Source organism: Xenia sp. Carnegie-2017, unplaced genomic scaffold (assembly GCF_021976095.1).
Source record: "Xenia sp. Carnegie-2017 unplaced genomic scaffold, XeniaSp_v1 HiC_scaffold_23, whole genome shotgun sequence".
NCBI classification, from domain to species: Eukaryota; Metazoa; Cnidaria; class Anthozoa; order Malacalcyonacea; family Xeniidae; genus Xenia; species Xenia sp. Carnegie-2017.
In genome coordinates, this window is record NW_025813486.1 from 5,688,315 (window position 1) to 5,713,413 (window position 25,099).

At 33.6% G+C, this 25,099-nt stretch overlaps 1 protein-coding gene and 1 long non-coding RNA gene across 2 annotated transcripts; both read left to right on the top strand.

The window, feature by feature from the left end:
* Nucleotides 1–438: 438 nt before the first annotated feature.
* LOC124448981 lies at nucleotides 439–20,789 on the top strand. Its single transcript, XM_046999926.1, has 7 exons — nucleotides 439–595; nucleotides 2,794–2,869; nucleotides 5,732–6,358; nucleotides 6,440–6,912; nucleotides 8,398–8,712; nucleotides 10,238–10,650; nucleotides 19,994–20,789. The coding sequence occupies exons 1-7, from the start codon at nucleotides 569–571 to the stop codon at nucleotides 20,787–20,789; spliced, it is 2,727 nt and encodes a 908-aa protein (XP_046855882.1). The 5' UTR covers nucleotides 439–568.
* Nucleotides 8,901–9,605, top strand: LOC124448537. The gene is made up of 2 exons (XR_006949121.1): nucleotides 8,901–9,007; nucleotides 9,384–9,605. It is a non-coding gene; the product is annotated as an uncharacterized LOC124448537 (long non-coding RNA).
* Nucleotides 20,790–25,099: the final 4,310 nt, after the last annotated feature.

The following is a 25,099-nucleotide window of genomic DNA, read 5'->3' on the forward strand; positions in this document are numbered from 1 at the left end:
CCGGATAAAGTTACCCAGGTTTTGAACAACCGAGCCCAGAACGTCTGGCCAGGGTTAATAAAATACATTTTCAAACTTGTCTTGTGAGTTGTGAAGTTTGTGCACAGAATAATTTTTTAAAAAAGTAGCATAATTTTGAAAAGCGAGCATAATTTGAGCATAATTTGGGCAAAAAACGAGCACTGCCACTAGCATAATATGCCACTTTTATTAGCACAATTAGCACAACCATACGTACTGATGAATACTATATCCAAATGCTGTAGCAAGGTGTAGTGATAATATTATCTTTATAAAATAAAAAGAGAAATGAAAACTAAGTATAATATAAGCTTAGTAAATTTGTTTGTTCCAACATCAATATACCCGGACTCATAAAGTCACGGCAAAAGTAACATACGACAATCTCTAGATTATAAAGAATGATAAAATAAAGGTACTTACCACAATTTTAAGCATTGAAACATATTCTAGATCATAACTGCCTCTAAACTTGGAAAGCGAGCTGTGCATTATCTTGTCTTGACAACTATGAGGCAAATTCGATTCTTGCACGAACGATTTTCAAATGAACACCAACGCCGATATTTTACAGGTATAGAAATAATTTTGATGTCAAATTGATTTAAATAACTTTATTTATCCATGACAGATATTGGAGACAAGTAAAACGTCGCCAAATGTCTTAAATATTCGAAAATCCTTGTTTGTAAACGTTATCCGCCAAACATTTCTATAGTAATTTTTATCTCTAGTGGGTGACCGGAAGTGCATTTTGCATATATACTTAGTCTTCACATTTAAAAAGAAAAGCTCAAAATAATTCGCGATTTCGCTGCCAAGCAAGAAACAAGATGTAGTGTTCATCGCAGAAACAAAGCTTACATGATACTTGTAATCTTGAGATATCTGAGTATAACATTGTTTATAAAAACAACGCTTTTGGACAATATGGAGGTGGTGTATATGTCTATATATAAAAGAAATTCATTCAGTTTACAGTTTTTGACTAATTTAGTTCGACCACGTTGAGGCTTTTTGGGTTGAAATTATGCCAATCAACTAGTTATAAACTAATTAGTTAATTCAATTACAGCAATGGACATTTGAATTGTGCTTTTAATAGACTTAACTTTTGCCATCTTACGGATCAATTCTGATTACCAGAAACAGCTTGAAATATACCTAAATAATACAGCCAAACATCGGACATGATCTTAACAGATCTTTATAGTTTCTACAATAAGAATTCTATATCAGCTTTCCTTCATTCAATTTAAAAGAATATTACGTGTTGTTATGTTATCAAGGCGTGAGATTTACTTTTCCCAACATTTAAGCCAACGAACGCCTAGTTTGTCTTATTCAACTTAAACAAGCAAATGAGACAAAAGTTCCACAATCTGATATTGTAAATTTCATGTATAAGACCAATTCTTAATAATGGAGCTAAGTTCTTTTAAACAAACTCCCGAAATACCAAGGAAACAGTAATAAAATTCAAACATGTTAATAAAAACAATAAAAATCATAAGGCCGTATCTTTGCTTTACATAACAATAAACTTTTAATGTTTTGTGATAAGTTGCACAAAATAATTTGCCACGTATCAACTCAACGAAGAAACTATTTGAAGCTTAACTTATCAGAACGTTAAGAAATCTGAAAGATCGAATGTTCAAAGCTTCAACCGTCGTCCAGTAAAAGGTTTGTAAGACAAAAGACAAAGAATTGTGTGTTTAAACGATGTATAAATTAGATCTTAAATAAAAGTTGTTCGTCAAATATAATTAATACAATTTAATTAATATTAATCTCAACCTAGTACTATAAAATATACATCATAGATACCCGTAGCAACTTGTGATCCTGTAGTTGTACACCAAACAAGCAAAGTTACAAATACAAACTATATGCTTACCAAAAAATCACTATCATCTAAAGGAAGTCGTGTTTATTATGATGTGCTTGCTTGCTATAGAATTCAAATTGCTTGCTAGCATGCAATTATATTTATCTTTGGGTCCGGACGGTATATTTATAAAATATGTTTTATTTCATTATACTTGTGATAGTATGAAATAACATTTACGAATCAGGAAGAAAATTTAGTTTGAAATTACAAATGGACTTACGCATGTGATCATTGAATAGTTTAGATATTTAAGTCGTATTTGAAGTAGAAATATTGATCAGGAAGTTTGTTATCTTTGTGATAAACTAGTTTGTAAGTCGACATATTAAATGCGGCTAAAAAATTTGCTAATCTTTTTAACGTTACAATTGTCGTTCGTAAAGCTTTGATTGCGAAGGTTCATGTATGCAAATTCATCGCATTATAGTTACAATAAATTTAAAAACAGATATGAGTATTACAACTTATTAATTTTTTTGACACTCCCACTTTATGGTCATACTTCCAAAATATCTTAAAAACGGTATAAATTAGTAAAATTTATACTTAATTCTATTGATCAATTTGATCCAAATTATATTCAAACTTATGAACAAAAACAATAAAAATCATAAAACAGTATCTTTGCTTTACATAACAATCTATTCTTAAGATGTTTTAAATTCCGTGGAAGAAAATAAATTTCCACATATCGACTCGAAGGAAGAATATATGATGCTTAAGTTGTCAGAACTTTAAATCTTTCTAAAAGTTCAACTGTTCAAGGCTACACGCCGTTAACCAGTAAAAGGTTTTTAAGACAAAAAACAAATAATTTTCATGCTTGACTGCGACGTATAAATGTGACCTATGGAAGTTTGTAAATTCTGTTATTCTAGATAAATCAAACGAAGTTACAATTCCAAACAAGAACAATATGCTTACCAAAAACAAATCACTGCCATCTTAAACAAGGTAAGGCTTTTTTTAAAAGAATATTTAATTATTTGTGACTCACCACGAAGTACATTTATTTTAAAATCGCAAATGCTCGTGCATGTCATTGTTGAATAGTTTAGATATTTAAGTCGTTTTAGAAGTAGATATATTGATCAGCAAGTGTGTTTATCTTTGTCGTAAACTATAGTATCGCTTGTTCAATTTAGTAAGTCCACATTTTAAATGGAGCTAAAGAATTTTGCTAATCTTTGTGACGTTGCAATTGTCTTTCGTCGATGCTAAGTTGTTGACACTAGGGTTGATGTATGCAAATTCATCGCATTAAATAATACAATACTGAAGATCTCTGATTTCCTATCAACTTGATAACCTTATAAGTACAGCTAGGCTATCAAACATTTCTGCACATCTGTGTAAAAGGAAGCATACATATGTGATGTCATTCGTGTCACGTGTCCTAAGATATGAATATTACAACTTATTAATTCCTTTTAACACTCCCACTTAATAGTCATATTAACAAAACTAACAAATCTTCATGATACAAACTTAAAACTTATCAATGCTCTTTGAATTCAACTACTCCCAAAAGCTTTGGAAAGTTTTGATATTAAACTTATCAGAGTCTTTTGGTCATTATAGCACTAAACATGTCTTGTTTAGCAACACGCGAAAGAAATGATGTTATTTTTGACGTGTTGTCACACATAGTGATACGACACATCTACAGTGGGTGACCGAAAAAAAGTGTCCTCGTAATGAAATATGAGTTTTGTTTATAAAATCCATGAAAATAAAAAACTGTTCAGAAATAATTGTAATAAAAACAACATTTTTAGTATACGACAATACTTAAACAGTAATTTACAAAAAACTGTGCATGTGCAGAAATGTCGACAGTCCTGCAACACTGAAATAATTCGTCATGTTTATATATTGCAACAAAAATCAATACAAACATCAGGCAATGTTTAAAACCAACGCAACGTATACATAAAAATAAAGAAGTTGAATTGTTAATAGTGAAGAACAATACACTGTCAGCAGATATATCAGAATAAAAAAGGCGAAAGGATCTTGAAATTCGATATATGCTAAATACTGGAGTCAGTGTTTGTGATTAGGAAGTTGCACAGAAGTTTGTACTCAGTTACTGTGAAGTAAAATGCTGAGTTGGAAGTTGAGGTTAACTTGAGATTGTAATCACACCTCCTAGAGGTAGAAAAAAACAACAGACCACTGAGAGAAGGAATATCTTCATTACTGAAACCTCAAAGTTAGGTACCCTATCAAATATTTCTTTTTAAATCTTATAGCTCCTGATTATAAATGCAGCCTTTAGATAATCTTTGTAGCTTTGCAAATATCTTTTGTTGATGCTAAGGTTTATTTTGCAAAGTTTCGTCGTATTAAATAGTTAAAAAACTGAAACTCTCTGATTTCATCATCAATCTGATATTGAATATTTTTATAACTTCATCAATACAGTTAGGCAATTAAATAATTCTGGACATCCCGTGATACATCAGTGAAAACACAATCTGTGCATCAGCCGTTTCTTACGTCACGTCTGGCATTGAAGACAAAGACAAAACATAAATTTCCATATGAATTTGGAAGCTCTCTATAGCTGTCCTTACTCAAGCTAAAGCTTGATTTATTATTTCCTCTGAATGACAACTCTTTTTTAAACAAATAAAAGACAATATTGTCAATATTTGTTTCCTTTTTCTGCCTTTTATCCTCATTATGACGTTTCACAGCTTCTCTTCTTGTCTTTCAGATTAAAACTTCCTTCTTAACATCCTTGTCCATAGTGTTTAACACTTGCAAATATGAAAAAAGTAATTTTTATTTTTTATGATTCTTAAGAACGTCGCAAAATGATGCTTTTTTATACATAGCCAATGCTGTTCGCAACAGCACACAATCACCAAAAACAATCTTTAATTTGTCCCTTATCGAAACTGTTAGAATCTGCTATATCTTAGTTTTCTTTTTAGTCGGTGCGTACCACAGAGATGGATTACAAGTTACGAACATTGTGCTCTATAGTATTTTGCGAACTAAAAAGTCTTTGTAAAAGCTCAGAACAATTATATCTGAAAACGTTTATCGTATTTATAGATGCAAGTTCTACAAAAGTCACGCACGACCAAAAGGCAATGTTCAACATTCGAGTTTACGTAAATAATCCACTCAAAACGCGTTATTTTATCAACATAGATTAAAAATTCTCATTTCATATTAAAATTTATTCAAAATAGTCAATTATTTGCTTCAGATTTTACATAATATAATAGTGGTTCATGGTCTTAAAATTGATAAAGAATTTTACTATTGCCAATCAATTGTCGTATATAGCCAAAGAAAAACAAGATCTTGTGTTACAACATGTTGCAAAACAAATATATTTATAAAATCAAGTTTGAATAAATGCGTTAGACTCTATGAAATTAAATAAACATAAACCTTAGTAAATTTAAAAAGGCCATCAGCTACAACATTATAACATTTTCTTAGATAGAGATGCATGACATTCACAAATGGCTATACAAATTATTGAAATATATATTTTTATGTCTGTTTTGTAACGTAAACTTTAAGGTAAAATATCATGTTTTTTAAATTTTTCTAAAGTTTGTTTGACAGCATACTGCAGTTGATAAAAGCTGTTGCACATATGCTCTCTGTCATTATTAGTTTTCAGGTTCTTTTGTAATTTTAGCACGTTTTTGCCGAAGTTAAATCAATTAAAAAATAAGTTTGATTTCGTCATCATGTAAATTCAGACTTTAATGAAAACTGATAAGGGTTGCATAGAATTTATGGAATTGCTTGATTTTTACCTTGTTGATATATACCAAATTTTTGTAGAGATGGAATTGTCAGGAATAAGAAATCTGTCTTACATTCAGCAAATAATTAATGTGGTAGAAAAGGAACTTGCTCAGTTTTTCATTAAACAATGGAACTCTCGTTACAAATCAACTGATGGAGAATGGGATGATACCAAAAATAGTGGCAAAAAATTTTGCACTTTAGAATCGGGTAGGAAGTTGGATAAAGAACTACAGTTAAAATATCAAGATGGAGACACCAGTAAGTGGGGCTGTACGATATTATTTGACGCGATAATTTTTTCAAATTCAATTGGAAAGCATCTTGACACAAAAACAAAGGATGCTGTTCATGCACTTCGTTGTGAACGAAACAAGTACGCACATTGGTATGAAAGGGAATGCTCAGATGATGATTTTGATGAAATAGTCAATACCATTGAAAAATCATTTCAAGATTTGGAATTTTCTCTCGATGAAATCATTGAAATAAAAAATCATCGAAGATGTTTTAATTCGTTCTATGTTCTACCTTCAAAACCTAATCATTTTTTCGTTGAACGCACTGAATTACGAGATAAAATTATAAAAGATCTTGAAAAATTAAGGAATGATAACAATGATAAACTTACATATTTCTACATTTCTGGTAATCCAGGCAGTGGTAAATCTCAACTTGCAAGACAGGTTTGTGAAAAAATTTCGCGTGATTGGAAAAATAAAACTTCGTTTGTAATGACTCTAGATGGAAAAAATAAGGAATCTCTTTTAAAAACTTACTATGAACTTGAATACCGTTTAAACTGTGACAAACATAAGATCAAACAATGTGAAAATGAAATCTGTTCCATCACAGACAAAGTGAAGAATTTGCGATCGTTAGTATCCACACGATTAAAATTCTGGCAAAATTGGTTGATCATTGTAGGCAAAGTGGTACAGCTCAGAAAAATTTCTTCACTGCTTCCCCAAGTAGGTGATCCAATGTGGAGAAATGGACAAATCATAGTAACTATCCAGAACACAGATGCCGTACCTCAGGACGATGAGTTTAACAAACATATTTCTATCAGAAGTGGAATGAATGATAGGGAATGTTTTCAACTGTTGAAGCACTACACTATTGAAAATGCTAATGATCAATTGTTGAATGAAGTATCTCACGCATTAGATCGTCAACCGCTGGCTTTGGCTGCTGCTGGTGATTATGTCAGTCGGGTAAACAAAGTAAACTGCTCATTTACTTGGAGTCAATATTTAAAGAAAATATGTTCTGAAGAACAAGAAAACATGGACGCCACTTTTGTTAAATTTAACTCGGTATATCGTAGAAATATGTTACAAGCTTCACTTTTAACTGTCAGACAAAATGCTGAAGAATCCTCAATATTGGCAATTGTTATTAACTTTTTTTCTTCGATATCGTTTGATCCTATACCACGAGACTTTATTGTTTTTTATGTCCAAGAAATTGATCCCAAACACTCAAAGGAAGATATATGTCTTTGTTTAAAGGACTGCTCATTGTTCTTGCATTCAGAAAACAATGACATTAGTCTACATCGCATTGTTCACAAAGCAATTATTGTTTATCAGTCTGAACATTCAAATGAAGAACATGAAATGGAAACTAACGTTGATCAAATATCTAAAGCACTTTACATGCTTAAAGCGAGAGACGACGAAATTAAATTAATGCCACATCTTGAAAAAATTGTTCAATTATTAAAGACCAACAACACAAAAATCAACATGAACACTTTACAAGTTTTCCAATATTTTGTTGACAGATTAAGACATTTTGGAAAATACGATCTTGCTCTTGAAGTATTGGATAAATTTAAATCAGAAGAATCTAGTTATGACAAAGCTTGGTATTTTAATATCCTCGGTCTTTTATACTCTGTTACCGGGAAGTATAGCAAAGCTAAAAATCATCACGAAAAAGCTCTGGAAATTCGAAAACTATCGTTAGGTCCAAATCATGTTGATGTTGCTCAGTCTTTATACAATATTGGTTTGGTGTATTATGACACTGGAAACTACGACGAAGCCATAGAGTTTTACGAAAAAGCTCTGAAAATTCAAAAACGATCGTTAGGTCCAAATCATGTTGATGTCGCTGCGTCTTTATACAGTCTTGGTATTGTGCATTATGATACTGGAAAGTACGACAAAGCTATAGAGTTTTACGAAAAAGCTCTAGAAACTCGAAAACAATCGTTAGGTCCAAATCATGTTGAAGTTGCTGATACATTAAACAATCTTGGTTTGGTGTTTAATAAAACTGGAAACTACGACAAAGCAATAGAGGTTCACGAAAAAGCTCTGGAAATTCGAAAACAATCGTTAGGTCCAAATCATGTTGATGTTTCTCAGTCTTTAAACGATCTTGGTATTGTGTATTATGATACTGGAAACTACGAGAAAGCCATAGAGTTTTACGAAAAAGCTCTAGAAATTCGAAAACAAGTGTTAGGTCCAAATCATGTTGACGTCGCTGCGTCTTTAAACAATCTTGGTTTGGTGTTAAAAAACACTGGAAATTACGACAAAGCTATAGAAGTTCACGAAAAAGCTCTGGAAATTCGAAAACAATCGTTAGGCAAAAATCATGTCGATGTCGCTGCGTCTTTCAACAATCTTGGTACTTTGTTAAAAAAAACTGGAAACTACGACAAAGCTAAAGAGGTTCACGAAAAAGCTCTGGAAATTCGAAAGCAATCATTAGGTCCAAATCATGTTGATGTCGCTGCGTCTTTAAACAATCTTGGTAATGTGCTTAAAAAAACTAGAAACTACGACAAGGCTAAAGAGGTTCACGAAAAAGCTCTGGAAATTCGAAAACAAGCGTTAGGTCAAAATCATGTTGACGTTGCTCAGTCTTTAAACAATCTTGGTATTGTGTATTATGACACTGGGAACTACGACAAAACTATAAAAGCTCACGAAAAAGCTCTGCAAATTCGAAAGCAATTGTTAGGTCCAAATCATGTTGACGTCGCTGCGTCTTTAAACAATCTTGGTTTGGTGTTCGATAAAACTGGAAAGTACGAAAAAGCTATAGAATTTTACGAAAAGCTCTGGAAATTCAAAACAATCGTTAGGTCCAAATCATGTTGATGTCGCTGCGTCTTTAAACAATCTTGGTTTGTGTTTAAAAACTGGAAACTACGACAAAGCTATAGAGTTTCACGAAAAGCTCTGGAAATTCGAAAACAATCGTTAGGTCCAAATCATGTTGATGTCGCTGCGTCTTTAAACAATCTTGGTATTGTGTTTAAAAACTGGAAACTACGACAAAGCTATAGAGGTTCACGAAAAGCTCTGGAAATTGAAAACAAGCGTTAGGTCAAAATCATGTTGACGTTGCTCAGTCTTTAAACAATCTTGGTATTGTGTATTATGACACTGGGAACTACGACAAAACTATAAAAGCTCACGAAAAAGCTCTGCAAATTCGAAAGCAATTGTTAGGTCCAAATCATGTTAGAGTCGCTGCCTCTTTACACAATCTTGGTTTGGTGTTCGATAAAACTGGAAAGTACGAAAAAGCTATAGAATTTTACGAAAAAGCTCTGGAAATTCAAAACCAATCGTTAGGTCCGAATAATGTTGATATCGCTGCGTGTTTAAACAATCTTGGATTGGTGTTAAAAAAAACTGGAAATTACGAAAAAGCTATAGAGGTTCACGAAAAAGCTATAGAAATTCGAAAACAATCGTTGGGTACAAATCATGTTGATGTCGCTGCGTCTTTAAACAATCTTGGTACTGTGCTTAAAAAAACTGGAAAATACGACAAAGCTAAAGAGGTTCACGAAAAAGCTCTGGAAATTCGAAAACAAGCGTTAGGTCAAAATCATGTTGACGTTGCTCAGTCTTTAAACAATCTTGGTATTGTGTATTATGACACTGGGAACTACGACAAAGCTATAGAGTTCACGAAAAGCTCTGGAAATTCGAAAACAATCGTTAGGTCCAAATCATGTTGATGTCGCTGCGTCTTTAAACAATCTTGGTGGGGTGTTTATAAAGACTGGAAACTACGACAAAGCTATAGAATTTTACGAAAAAGCTCTGGAAATTCAAAACCAATCGTTAGGTCCGAATAATGTTGATATCGCTGCGTGTTTAAACAATCTTGGATTGGTGTTAAAAAAAACTGGAAATTACGAAAAAGCTATAGAGGTTCACGAAAAAGCTATAGAAATTCGAAAACAATCGTTAGGTACAAATCATGTTGATGTCGCTGCGTCTTTAAACAATCTTGGTACTGTGCTTAAAAAAACTGGAAAATACGACAAAGCTAAAGAGGTTCACGAAAAAGCTCTGGAAATTCGAAAACAATCGTTAGGTCCAAATCATGTTGATGTTGCTCAGTCTTTATACAATATTGGTTTGGTGTATTATGACACTGGAAACTACGACAAAGCCATAGAGTTTTACGAAAAGCTCTGGAAATTCAAAACAATCGTTAGGTCCAAATCATGTTGATGTCGCTGCGTCTTTATACAATCTTGGTATTGTGCATTATGAAACTGGAAACTACGACAAAGCTATAGAGTTTTACGAAAAAGCTCTAGAAACTCGAAAACAATCGTTAGGTCCAAATCATGTTGAAGTTGCTGATACATTAAACAATCTTGGTTTGGTGTTTAATAAAACTGGAAACTACGATAAAGCAATAGAGGTTCACGAAAAAGCTCTGAAAATTCGAAAACGATCGTTAGGCTTTAACCATGTTGATGTCGCAGCGTCTTTATACAATCTTGGTATTGTGCTTAATAAAACTGGAAACTACGAGAAAGCTATAGAGGTTCACGAAAAAGCTCTAGGAATTCGAAAACAATCGTTAGGTGTAAATCATGTTGACGTCGCTCCATCTTTAAACAACCTTGGTTTGGTGTATTTTGAAACTGGAAACTACAACAAAGCTATAGAAGTTCACAAAAAAGCTCTGGAAATTCAGGAGCAATCGTTAGGTCCAAATCATGTTGATGTTGCCCAGTCTTTAAATAATATTGGTTTGGTATATTATGATATTGGAAAGTACGACAAAGCCATAGAGTTTTATGAAAAAGCTCTGGAAATTCGAAAACGATCGTTAGGTCCAAATCATGTTGATGTCGCTGCGTCTTTGAATAATCTTGGCTTGGTGTTAAAAAACACAGGAAACTATGAAAAAGCTATAGAGGTTCACGAAAAAGCTATAGAAATTCGAAAACATTCGTTAGGAATAAATCATGTTGATGTCGCTGCGTCTTTAAACAATATTGGTACTGTACTTAAAAAAACTAGAAACTACGACAAAGCTAAAGAGGTTCACGAAAAAGCTCTTGAAATTCGAGAACAATTGTTAGGTCTAAATCATGTTGATGTTGCTAAGTCTTTAAACAATCTTGGCTTGGTGTATTATGAAACTGGAAACTACGACAAAGCTATAAAGTTTCACGAAAATGCTCTGGAAATTCGAGAACAATCTTTAGGTCCAAATCATGTTGATGTTGCTCAGTCTTTAAACAATCTTGGCTTGGTGTATTATGAAACTGGAAACTACGACAAAGCTATAAAAGTTCACAAAAAAGCTCTGGAAATTCGAAAACAATCGTTAGGTCCAAATCATGTGAGAGTCACTGCCTCTTTACATAATCTTGGTTTGGTGTTTGATAAAACTGGAAAGCACGACAAAGCTATAGAGTTTTACGAAAAAGCTCTGGAAATTCAAAACCAATCGTTAGGTCCAAATCATGTTGATGTCGCTGCGTCTTTAAATAATCTTGGTTTGGTGTTTAAAAAAACTGGAAACTATAACAAAGCTTTAGAGGTTCACAAGAAAGCTTTGGAAATTCGAAAACAGTCGTTAGGTACAAATCATGTTGATGTTGCTCAGTCTTTAAACAATATTGGTTTGGTATATTATGATATTGGAAAGTACGACAAAGCCATAGAGTTTTATGAAAAAGCTCTGGAAATTAGAAAACGATCGTTAGTTCCAAATCGTGTTGATGTCGCTGCGTCTTTACATAATCTTGGTTTGGTGTTTGATAAAACTGGAAAGTACGACAAAGCTAAAGAGTTTTACAAAACAGCACTGGAAATTCGAAAACAATCTTTAAGTCCAAATCATATTGATGTCGCTGCATCTTTAGACCATCTCGGTTTGCTTTATAATAAAACCGGAAAACACGACAAAGCTAAAAGAATTTTTGAAAAATCTCTAGAAGTTCGAAAACTGAATGTGGCAGGTGAAGACCATACGCATTTCATTGAAGAAACTGAAAAATATGAGTCCCAGAGTATATTTCCAGTTCCAAGTCATGCTCATGTTTCTCTGTCATCAAAAAATTTTGGTAAGTTTGTAGGTATTATATACAACATAATGTTGGTGGCTCTTTTGCGTTAATGATATTTTGTTAAAGCACAACTCCTGCCAAATTTCATCCCATCTTTTTTTTGCCAATTGAAAAATGTAGATTCTTAAAAACATTTTAGTGTATGTTTGAGCATTTTTGGTTTTGTGTGAGTTGTTTAATTTTAACGCTAAATTTTGCCACCGGATGAGAATTTTAAAAATTGATCGTAACGTCAGAAGATGTTTCCACCTTGCTACTTTATTATATTACTATAAACAAATACCAGCATGGAGCATTAGTATTGTTAAATTTTGTGTCGAAAAACGCGTTTTATTCCGCAAAATTTGGCAAAAGTGTCAAAATGATAACTATCAATACAAATTTTCCCCAATAAATCTTTGGAGGACGCAATTTGGTCATAAAGTTCATCAACGAAGTTTGTTAACGCTGACAGCCATAATGATTATTAATAGTAATCAAATGTATTCTGCCGTTCTTGTACTAAATGTTGGACACTTCGATTATTAAAATAAGCTTGAAAATGTGTAACTCTTGACGATGAAGCTTTCTGCATTGACGTCTCAAAAACAGGTGTTGTTGTAACTTGTAATTAAAGTGCTTTACCAGGAGTACGATATCGTATACACGATAACGAGTACGAAGTTTGACCGTGTAAGGAAGTGGCACGAGGAAGTTTGTTGTCGTTGTCGCGTTGTAAACTAGGGAGCTTTAGCAAAGACTACGACTACGACTGTGAGTACGATTTACGTCATATTGGCGCGAAAACATTGTTGCGACAACAAAAACACGTAGCCGTCATCAATCTGAGTACGATGTTTTGTAAAAAATTCGTAGTCGCGACTACGATGTCTTTTTAAGCAAAGAAAGTAGGTTTATTTCTTCATTCTGTAAGAAATTAGTTTACAGTACTATTTTCGAGCATCCAGGCTTTAATTAAGAACCTCTTTTGAGCGCTTGATATACATTAAAAAGGAAAATATGACCTGCAAAACTTTCATGTATTTCGTACGCAAAGTGAAAGGTAAACAAACAATAAAATAGTACAAATATATCGTACATAAACCTTAAAATAGTGAAGATTTTTCAGTCTAAAGAGTCCTATATTCTCGCAAAACCAGTATTATCGATTCTTTGATATCATTATTGACAAATAGAGCCGTAGCTGCTTCGCAAACGTCGTTGTTTTACACAACAAAAAGGCTTGTTCTGTTGTTTACAACTAAAACAATATTTTAACGAAGCGACAACGACAAAAAACTTCCTCGTTTCATTCTCTTACACGGTCAAACTTTGTACTCGTTGTCGTAGTCGTACTCTTGCTAAAACTCCCTACTGTAAACAAAAGAACGAGCTTTTCATTGTGAAAAACACAGAAGTTTGCGAAGCAGCTACGGCTCTACTTGTAAATAATGATATCAAAGATTGAGTAATACTGATTTTGCGAGAATATAGGACTTTTTAGACTGAGAAATCTTCACTATTTCAAATTTTATGCGCGATATATTTGTACTATTTTATTGTTTGTTTACTATTCACTTTGCGTACGACATACATGGAAGTTTTGCAAGTCATATTTTCGTTTTAAATGTACATCTGAGCTCAAAAATAGTTCTTTAAGAAAGCCTGGATGATCGAAAGTAGTACTGTAAACTAATTTCTTACACAATGAAAAAATATACCTACTTTCTTTGCTAAAACGTCGCACTCAGATTGATGACGGCTACGTGTTGTTGTTGTCACAACCATTGAGTTCTATAATAACTGGAGCGGCTATCTCAAGCGCGGCCTTAGATATCTGATGACGCCAAAAAAATGGCGGATTTCGTCCTTTGCCGCTGAGATTTACCGAAATTGACCGCTTTTCCGAAAATTTCACAATTTCCCACTCCCTCCTGAGGAAAGAGTGAGGAAAATGTTTGTGTGTATTTGGGATTCGGCAAGCAATTTTTTGATGAAAATCAAGGTAAAAACCTTAAATTCATAACAGCAAGTCAACTGTGGTTGTCAGTTATCTGCTCCTACGAGGATGCATTTATAACTATCGACGAAAGACCTATATTTCGGCTACACATGTATGAATATGCAGATGTGCGTCGTCTTCTTACCAGCGTCAAACTTGTTTCATCGATTAAACTCTTTAGTCTATACAAAAAAAGTAAATCATAGTTCATCTCCACGGTTCACGAGAGAGAAGTCAGCTTATTTGTTATTATTGCTATTTTGCTTCTTTTCATGCAATGGGCAATGGCTTTTTTCGCCACAATTGTAGGATTTTTAATTGTTTCTTTAAAAAAGTACATATTAAATCTCTGGATATTTACGAATTTTCTGTAATTGAGTTTCATATGAAATTTCAAAAAGACTCAAGTCTGCATAGGTTTGGTAAATGAAAGCAAACAATATTGTATAGAAATTACTTTATGTAACCTTTTTGTGATGTTCTGAAGTGCAACTGCATCAAATACTTGTAAAGTTGTAGCACATTTTGATTTTGTTGTATTGATATATGAATTGGGTAAAATGCAAATAATCATCAAAACACTTATGCTTCCAATGGTGTTTATAATTCAATTGTAGTTTTAATACTTCTACACTTCTTTTTCACTTTGTTTTGTGTTTCCTATATTTGCAATAAAAGTGCACTATAATTTGAATGATTAACACAGTTTTTTACCTCAATAATAAATTTCATAAGCAGTTGGTAGTGCATTTTGTTCTCTGAGTATCCACATCTGGTGTTTTGTTCATACAAGAATGATGAAGTGCAAGTACATATGTCATAGCAAGGCAATAAAACCAAATGAATTACATACCAATAGTGTACTTTTATGCTAGAACCTTAAAAGCTTTTTAGAAATTAGAAAGTTATTGGATTATATTACCTCTATATCATCAAATAATAGTAATGTCAAAATTTAATTCATGTTTTCGTGTTTAACTCCAATTATTTGAGATCCGTGAAGCCATCTTATTAATGGCTTTTAATATGTTTCAGTCGGCTAAGAATACATACTAACTTCATCGTATAATACAAAAAACTTTGGCCATAATGAATTCAAAGTCCTAGATTTAAGTGGTTCATTGACATAAAAATTGTTTCATGTGAGGACTGGGTTATTTATTTTGGTTGTACAGAAAGAAAAGAGACAAAGCAATAATTAAAATGCATTTGGGATTCATATTTACATTAATCAACAAAAAGAATAATTCAAAAATCTACCTATAAACTAAAAACATATACATAAATCTCACTCTAAAGAACAGTGAGATGGAAACAAAACATTTTAATCAAACAAACATTGCTCAAGATATATAACAGCTATAAACTCGTTGTTAGTTGTAAGATTCAAATACAACACTGCACCAATTTAGAGATAATAATATTCCATATACCTGGTGTCTATTTCAAAGTGACTCATAGAATTAAAGCATACATTTAAATATCATCTTATAATATATGCGCATCAAAATTTAAACACACTTTGAGTCTTTGACATCTTAGAAAAATTTTTATTGCATCAAACCCAGCTCTGTGAAAATTATGTATTCAAAAAATCATAGACTGAAAAATTGACAAACATTGGAAATAAATCAGGATGATTTTAAAACAGACATATTTCAGCATGCTTATGCCATTTTCAGTGTATTACTTTTTACAGCAAGAAAATATTATGTCATTTATACATGTCACAGATATTAATTACAGGAGCGAAAGTAAAAATTTTATTACAAGTTAAAATTAGATCTATAATCTATTTGTTTGCTGAGATCTAGTTTTATCAAGTTGCTTAGTATAAAACGTAAATAAATAATTTGAGCAATAAAGATAGCAAATGCTTGACAAAACATGTGTCTATATATTATCAAATGGTCTGTATGAAATATTTAACTGCTATTTTGCTACTAATAAATTATTGAAACTACATTGACATAGCGTGACTGACATTGATACCAAACATTATTATAGCAATTCCAGTCATTATGTTTCCTGCATGTCTCTCTAACTTTATAAAGGTGTTGCAGATGATTTTTTCAATTCTTAGATCCCTTGCAGCTCTTGTTTAATAATTAAAAAATATTGTAGCGATCACTCCTTTCTTTCTTTATTCTTCACGCTCATCTATTTTTCAGGAATACAGTTCAATTTCATTTTATAACTGACAAAAGCTTGCGACGACGAGTTGATTGTTTAATGAAAGAATAGCGCCGAGGTAGGAGTAAACAAGCCATATATCGCGATAAAATTTCTATGTTTGACCGAACTCTCTTAACTGCCGCGACTCCGTAGTGAAAGGCAGCCTTCTTAACAAATTGAGTGATTCGGCAAGGATTCCATATACATTAAAGGAAAGAATCGACAACGAGAAATGAATTCGAACTTCTAAGTAGCTATTAATTAAGCAACCATTCATTTGCTCTGTTTAGGAACGAAATTCGTCGATTTTCTACGCTTTTGGGTGCTTGCATATTCTTTAGGAAACTTTTGAATGTATGTATATATATATATATATATATATATATATATATATATATAGGAAGTTTATAATTTATGATTTTCCGTATAAAACAGTGCTCGATGCCCGAGAGCAGAGGGTAAGCATTTAAGCATTTTAAGCATTTAAGTATTTTATTCATTAAATCCCCTGAAGAGTGAGCAATCACGAAACAGGCTTGTCGGGATGAAATTGTAGTTTTTGTGTATTTTCTTCTTATTATCAATATATATATATGGATATATATATATATATATATATATAGGAAGTTTATAATTTATGATTTTCCGTATAAAACAGTGCTCGATGCCCGAGAGCAGAGCGTAAATATTGGTAAGGAGAAGAAAATACACAAAACTACAATTTCATCCCGACAAGCCTGTTTCGTGATTGCTCACTCTTCAGGGATTTAATGAATAAAATACTTAAATGCTTAAATATATATACAAGATGATGACGGAAGCTAGTGTATTAATCAAGGTGTATAGTTTCAAGTTAGATGACGGAAGTTAGAGTATTAATTACGGTGTATGGTTACAAATTACATAGGAGTGTTTTGGATCTATGGCGACAAGAGGAAATAAGTTCGTTGCGTTTATTGAGGGATGATTTGGATGGTTGGTACAGGATGAAGAATTTTTCTTTAAGGCAAAGGTTGCATCTTTTACTGGTGCTGTTGTATGGTTTGCTGTGTGTAATGATGTTCCATGAGATGTCGTGGTCGATATTGCTGTCTTTAAGGGTCCAAATGTGCTTACTGAGCTCGGTCGAGTTTCGTAGTTTTTTGTGGCGGAAAGAGGCAGTGTGATTTCTATGTCTAGTCTTAAATTCGTTTTCTGTAAGTCCAATGTACGTCTCAGTTGTGTTATTGTCTTTGCGTTTTACAGTAGCTTGGTAAACAACGGATGACTGCAGGCAATTTCCGTTAAGTGGGCAGTTTTGTTTTGTCGGCAGTTGCATGTTTTGTAAGTGTCTTTTGTTCGCGGTGTTGTCGTTAGTTTTGTCTGATGTTCTCAGTATATGTTTGTTATGGTTGTTGATTATTTGTTCGATATTGTTCATGCAGCTGTAGCTGAGTTTGATGGTGTTACGGTTGAATATTTTCCTGAGTTTATGGTCTATGGGGAAGTGTTTGTCGATTAATGAAAGGAATTTGTGGCCGATGTTCGTGTAGACGTTTTGCTGAATGGAGGGTTGTACCAAAGTATATTTTGTCGAAGTCTGTTTTTCCGTTTGGTAGTAGCGTCTGAGTCGAATTTTAGTGTGTATCGGTATCCGTTTTCGTCGAGTGCTTTTTGGTATGGTGCAGTTATTTGGTCAAATGATGCTTTGTCGGATGATAGTGAAGATAGACGTTTGTTGATGGCGTCGGGTATGTTCTTCGTTATGGTTGGTGGATGGTTGCTTTCGCTGTGGACGTATTGCAGAGAAGAGTTGGGTTTTGTGTAAGGGCGATATGAAAAATTGTTAAGATTGAAGGTGATGTCGAGGAAGTTGATGATTTTTTTGTTTGCTTCAATAGTTATGCGTAGTTATATATATATAATTGAAAATAAAATAATAAACCACGCATTACTTCATCGAAATTTATAAATTAATTTTGATGAAGTAATTCGTGGTTTATTATTTTATTTTCAATTATACCGCTCTGCCGTAGCATTGAGCACTCTATCCGTGCGATTTTGTTTGCGATAGTTTCTATCACAAAATCCCATTATATATATATATATATATTATCAATATTTGTGTTTCTATCACAAAATCCCATTATATATATATATATATATATTATCAATATCACCATTGCACTTTGGTGATAGCCGGGAGGGCACATTGTTTATACACTTTGTATATATATATATATATATACTTTATTTGAAAATTGGTAGCCCAAGCATATTATGATAATATTAAGGATTCTCTGGATTTTTATTTTGAAATTTTTATTAAGCTTTCAACTCGGTGCTTCGAGCCTTCGTCAGAATGTAAGAATATATTATTTACAAAGATTTTGTAGACGTTTGGAGCGTCTGATTGGTTGGTTAGTAGTTGAGTTGATATTATTGGATGGTATAAGATGCGTTGTCATGGTTTCGGGTGTATGGATTGCGTTAATGAAATTCGAGTGTTTTATTTTAGTCGTTGTGTTATTAGTTTGTTGTTTTGGTTTTGTCTTTAGTTGTGAATAGATGATGGGGATGTCAATATGTCTGTTTATTGTGTTGTTGTCTTTGCTGTACCATGCCTCTTTGAATTCTCGTGCGTGTTTTGTCTGTGCGCGTCCAAGAAGTTGTGTTTTTGTCCAGACAATTGTGTGGTTGGTATCGTAGGTATGTTCGCGTCGTTTGATGGCATTCTTGTGTTCAGTTCAATTTTCTTGGATGTTTGTCCTATGTACTGTTTGGGGCAATATTTAAATGGTATCATGTAGACCGCGTTGGTTGTGTCAAATGTCGTTGTTCGGTCTTTATGTTTAGTGAAGTATGATTTGAGTTGTTGTGTTGGTTTATGTGCGATGTTTATTTTGAATGGTCGGAGTAGTCTTGATGTCATTTCTGATGTTCCGTTTATATATGGTAATGTCACTATTTTTACTGGTTCGTCTGTATCTTCGTTAGGTTTTTCAGTTTGTGGTTTGTTGTGTATTTTGTTTAATACTTTGTTGATAAAGTTTCGTGGGTAATTGTTGTTTATGAATGTAGAGTAAAGGTAGTTGCGTTCATTCTTCTTGGCTTCTTCTGTATTGCAGTGTGTTTTAATCCTGTTAAAGAGAGTTCGTATGCAACTAATTTTGTGTTGTGTTGGGTGATTGCTGTTAAAGTTGAGTATTTGGTCTGCGTGTGTATTTTTGCGGAATACTTGTGTGTTTAATGTGCCGTCATGTGATCTGGTAAGTAGAATATCTAGGAAGGTAAGTTGTTTGTTCTGTTCTTTGTCCATGGTGAAGGTTATGTTCTGTGTGGTGTTGTTTATTGGGTGTAGAATGTGTTCTGTTTTGTCTTTTTCGACGATAGCAAAGATGTCGTCAACAAATCTTCTCCATAGTCTGATGTGTGTGTTGTTGGTGACTGACTGCCTTTCAAGGTGTTGCATAACAATTTCTGCAAGGAAGGTGGATAAAGGAGAACCCATTGGTTTTCCTGAGATTTGTCGGTAATATGAATTTTGGAAGGAGAATTCAGTGGAGAGGCAGAGCTCGAGCAGGTCGATGATATCGTCTTGGTCTAGTTCGGAATATCGACAAGAAATATCGACATTGGAGCAACTACACTTCCTACACAACTGCAAACAACAGCGAATCCTACTGAACAGTATCAACTACCAACCACCAATAAAAACGAATTATGCCCAACAAATAGCACAATCAAACGGCCGACGTATGCTGAACATCCTCATATCTGACGCTCACAACCGCTTACGAATCTACAGACGAAAATTAAACCAACATCGAGAATCTGTTAAGAATCACATCACACAAACAGATGCCAAATACATTGACGAAACCATCAAAGAAACAACAAACGCGTATCGAACAAAACGACACAACGAACTCCAACGAAAACTACAAAAATCGAGATCATTTAAGGAAATTAACACCGACACGCATTCATGGGTCAAGAACATATCAAGCAAACCACTCACCGTACAGCCGACTAAAATTTTAAGCAAAGGCTTAAATTACAACATCAAAGACGCCAACAAACTAGACTTCGTTGCCGATCTAGAATCCACACTGAAATTCACCAACTTAAGTGATGAAATCAAAGAAGACATTCGCCACAAAGTAACAACAAACCTCTGCCTCAAAAGACCAGTCACGCTTAACAACGAAGAACAAAAAGCCATCAGAAACTTACGAAACAACGAAGACATAGTCATACTACCAGCCGACAAAGGACGCAAAACTGTAATCATGGACAAATCAGACTACATCAACAAAGCGAAGACCCTCTTACAAGACACCAACACGTATGAACCTCTACAAACAGACCCCAATAAAACCACTACCAACCACATCAACAAGAAATTAAAACAACTAAAGGCAAAAAGAAACTTAACGAAACCGTTTACAAAAGAATCCCACCCAACGACTCCTCCACCGCCAAATTCTATGGACTACCAAAGATTCACAAAGAAAGCAACTCGCTACGACCAATCGTATCTCTTCCTGGATCTCCCACGTATGAACTATCAAAATATCTTTCTAATATTCTGCACCCACTAGTCAAATCATCACATCATGCTGTCAAAAATGCCACAACTTTCCTCACCAATATTAAAAATGCAAAACTTAAACCAGACGAAATCATGATATTTTAAGATGTAGTGTCACTTTTCACATCCATACCACTAAACATAGCCAAAAAAGTCACAAACGAACTACTTACTAACAACAACTCATGGAAAATCACAATCAAACTAGACCAAGACGATATCATCGACCAGCTCAAGCTCTGCCTCTCCACTGAATTCTCCTTCCAAAATTCATATTACCGACACATCTCAGGAACACCAATGGGTTCTCCTTTATCCACCTTCCTTGCAGAAGCTGTTATGCAACACCTTGAAAAGCAGTCAGTCACCAACAACACACACATCAGACTATGGAGAAGATTTGTTGACGACATCTTTGCTATCGTCGAAAAAGACAAGACAGAACACATTCTACACACAATAAACAACACCACGCAGAACATAACCTTCACCATGGACAAAGAACAGAACAAACAACTTACCTTCCTAGATATTATACATACCAGATAACATGACGGCACATTAAACACACAAGTATTCCGCAAAAATACACACACAGACCAAATACTCAACTTTAATAGCAATCACCCAACACAACACAAAATTAGTTGCATACGAACTCTCTTTAACAGGATTAAAACACACTGCAATACAGAAGAAGCCAAGAAGAATGAACGCAACTACTTATACTCTACATTCATAAACAACAATTACCCACGAAACTTTATCAACAAAGTATTAAACAAAATACACAACAAACCACAAACTGAAAAACCTAACGAAGATACAGACGAACCAGTAAAAATAGTGACATTACCATATATAAACGGAACATCAGAAATGACATCAAGACTACTCCGACCATTCAAAATAAACATCGCACATAAACCAACACAACAACTCAAATCATACTTCACTAAACATAAAGACCGAACAACGACATTTGACACAACCAACGCGGTCTACATGATACCATGTAAATATTGCCCCAAACAGTACATAGGACAAACATCCAAGAAAATTGAACTGAACACAAGAATGCCATCAAACGACGCGAACATACCTACGATACGAACCACACAATTGACTGGACAAAAACACAACTTCTTGGACGCGCACAGACAAAACACGCACGAGAATTCAAAGAGGCATGGTACAGCAAAGACAACAACACAATAAACAGACATATTGACATCCCATCATCTATTCACAACTAAAGACAAAACCAAAACAGCAAACTAATAACACAACGACTAAAATAAAACACTCGAATTTCATTAACGCAATCCATACACCCGAAACCATGACAACGCATCTTATACCATCCAATATTATCAACTCAACTACTAACCAACCAATCAGACGCTCCAAACGTCTACAAAATCTTTGTAAATAATATATTATGACATTCTGACGAAGGCTCAAAGCACCGAGTTGAAAGCTTAAAAAAAATTTCAAAATATAAATCCAGAGAATCCTTAATATTATCTATATACTGTGTATGACGATAATGTATGTTTAAAATAATTCCAAACTTTTCTTTTGAATCCATCAGTAATTAAACAACAACGCTAAAAATGTGTTAATGTCTGTGTCTGCTTACAATTTTCGTTCTTTGACAGATGGCATAAATTTGCATAAAGTTGTAATAGTTTCCTTATCGTCAATATAATGGACTATAATAATGGACTCCGTCGATTTCGACGTATGAGGGTTCCACAAAGTGGAACATCCTGGTTACTTAAATTATAGTGAAGGCAGCTGACCAGACTACAATCACTCGTACCTTTCACGCAACTACAACGCTGATATCAGCGTGACACAGTGTGACAAGGCTGCAACATTGCAGATGCAGATACAGTCCATCCGAGGACATAGTTTCCTCTACCAAATTTCCCTCACATGGCTTTGGTCAACCCGGGCTAGGTTTACAGACACATTGCCAGATGTGCCACGAGCCGGGATTGAGCCCGCGCCGTCTGGCTTACAGCTCACGCAATTAAAACCATTCAGCCACCGGCCCCGTCCCTATCGTCAATATAGACAGTCAACAGCAACGGACTTTAACAACTTTTTCTTATAATTACTAAGATACTCGACAGAGATTGGCGACAACAGTTCATTAACACTTATCAATGTCTGAATTCATTACAACGCCCTTAAAAACCGAGTGTGAGGTCTTTACGGAGAAATATCGGACTGAATTTATTTGTACTGACCGAGACCCTTAGGGAGAGGTTTGTGATAAAAACAGAGGTCCAAGATTTCTTAATAAAGACCGAGCAGGCGAGGTTAGTAAAAAATCAATTAGCTATATGGTATTATTTGACCTGAAACTTAGCTTTCTTTTCTTTTTCCATCCTTTCTGTTTTGCAAGGACTGACTTTCACTCCTCCTGTTTTTGCCAGCAGAAAATATATACTTTGAAATTATATAGCCTATATAATTAAACCCACTTTTCGAGTGTTCTTTTTTGACTTACATTCATACCATGGTTTTTTGTTTTGTTTTAATTTTTGTTTTAAAAAACATTTGCTGTTTGCTTCATGAAGTTTTGGTAAAACACAAGACAATAGACACTCCGTATGTAGTAAACATTGTTCAATCTAGATAAATGATGTTTACTGTATATAGAGTGTCTATTGTCTTGTATTTTATCAAAATTCTCTTTGGCAGTCATAATTCATGAAGTTTGTTTATATACATTTATTGGTAATCTTACGCCTAATGAAAACTGGTTCATTACGTGAAAATATATTCTGCCCCCTCAATATTTCCAATGGTAAGGTCATTTTATTACTTGAAAATGTCAGTCATGTAAAAGAGTGCGTAATATATTTATATGAGATTTTGGAGCTAATGGACAAAACGAAATGAAGTATGTAGTTTTAAAAAGCTACTATCCAAAACTTTCCAATTTATTTGTGTTATTTCTTTTCAAGCGCTAGCTTTAAATTCATTTTTTTACTTGTTGTCAAAATAGAAATAGATAAAGGAACATACTCACACAGACAAAAACTCCACTATCTACAAACATCTTCAAGCCTCTCCTTCATGTAAAAACAAATTCTCACCTTCCTGTTTTAAAATCATCGACACTGATCAATCCACTTTCTCACTCAAAATCAAGGAAGCTCCACACATTAATAAAACTAATCCCGATATAAATATCCAAGTTCACCACTACAACACTATATTTACTTTATAATAATATTTTTTGTTATAAGTTCTTAATACTTATTTTTCTTTTCCTTTTTTGTAAATATTTTATATTTAGTAACTGAATCATAATCCTATTCATTGTAATTAATTTATTCATATCATATTACGTATCATATTACTTAACACTAACCACTATGCACTGAAGATGGCATTCTGATAATGTCGAAACATGTTTGCTCTCAAAAAAATCGTCGTTTTTCTCAAGTGTTTTTTAAAATTGCTGCTAATTAGAAATTATAGAAATACACAGCTTGTGTGGATAACGCTTTTTTACATATTGTTCGTAGAAATCACAAGTAGTGATGATGCTAATGCTAAAGATGTCGGAAATTCTCTTGGTGTTAAAAATAAAAACCAAGGTATGCCTTTCAATTCCATTTTATTTATATATACTACATAACCTAACCATATTTTTTTTGTATTGTATCACAATTAAAGTTATTTGATTGGTATTTATGTGCTTTTATGAAGATTTATATCATTTGATAATATGCATGACAAACGTATACAGTGTTGCACTTTCGGACTCCAAACGTTCGTTTATTACGTATGTTCAATACTGTATCAATGACTTAAATTTTCCTTTTGTGAACGACAAATAATTTAAATGTACTGTGTACCAGACGGTAGTGCTCAGCACAACTTGGAAGTCTTTGTTTATCTCAATAAATACTGCGTAGCAGCAAACAGGGGCGGATCTAGGATTTTTCAAACATCAGTCATAAAACGTCGGAGGCGCTCCGCACCTGGAGGGGGTCTGAGGCTATCTCTCCTGAGAAATTTTGAATTTCAGAGCCTTAAAAATGCCATTTTCAGCGTTTTAGAGTATTACAAATGTTTTTTGTGGGCATCGTTATTGCGTAAAAACAACACATTTTGGTTACGTTTTTATCAAAAAAAAAAATGAAGTGAACAATACTTGAATGTTTTGCCAAATATTTAGGCTCATTATCATGCCAAATATATAGCTCATTAGCATGTCTAGGAACGTAAACGTTATTTTACAATAATGCTATATTCAAAAACAAATATAGCCTTTAAAAATTTCTACCAAGTTGT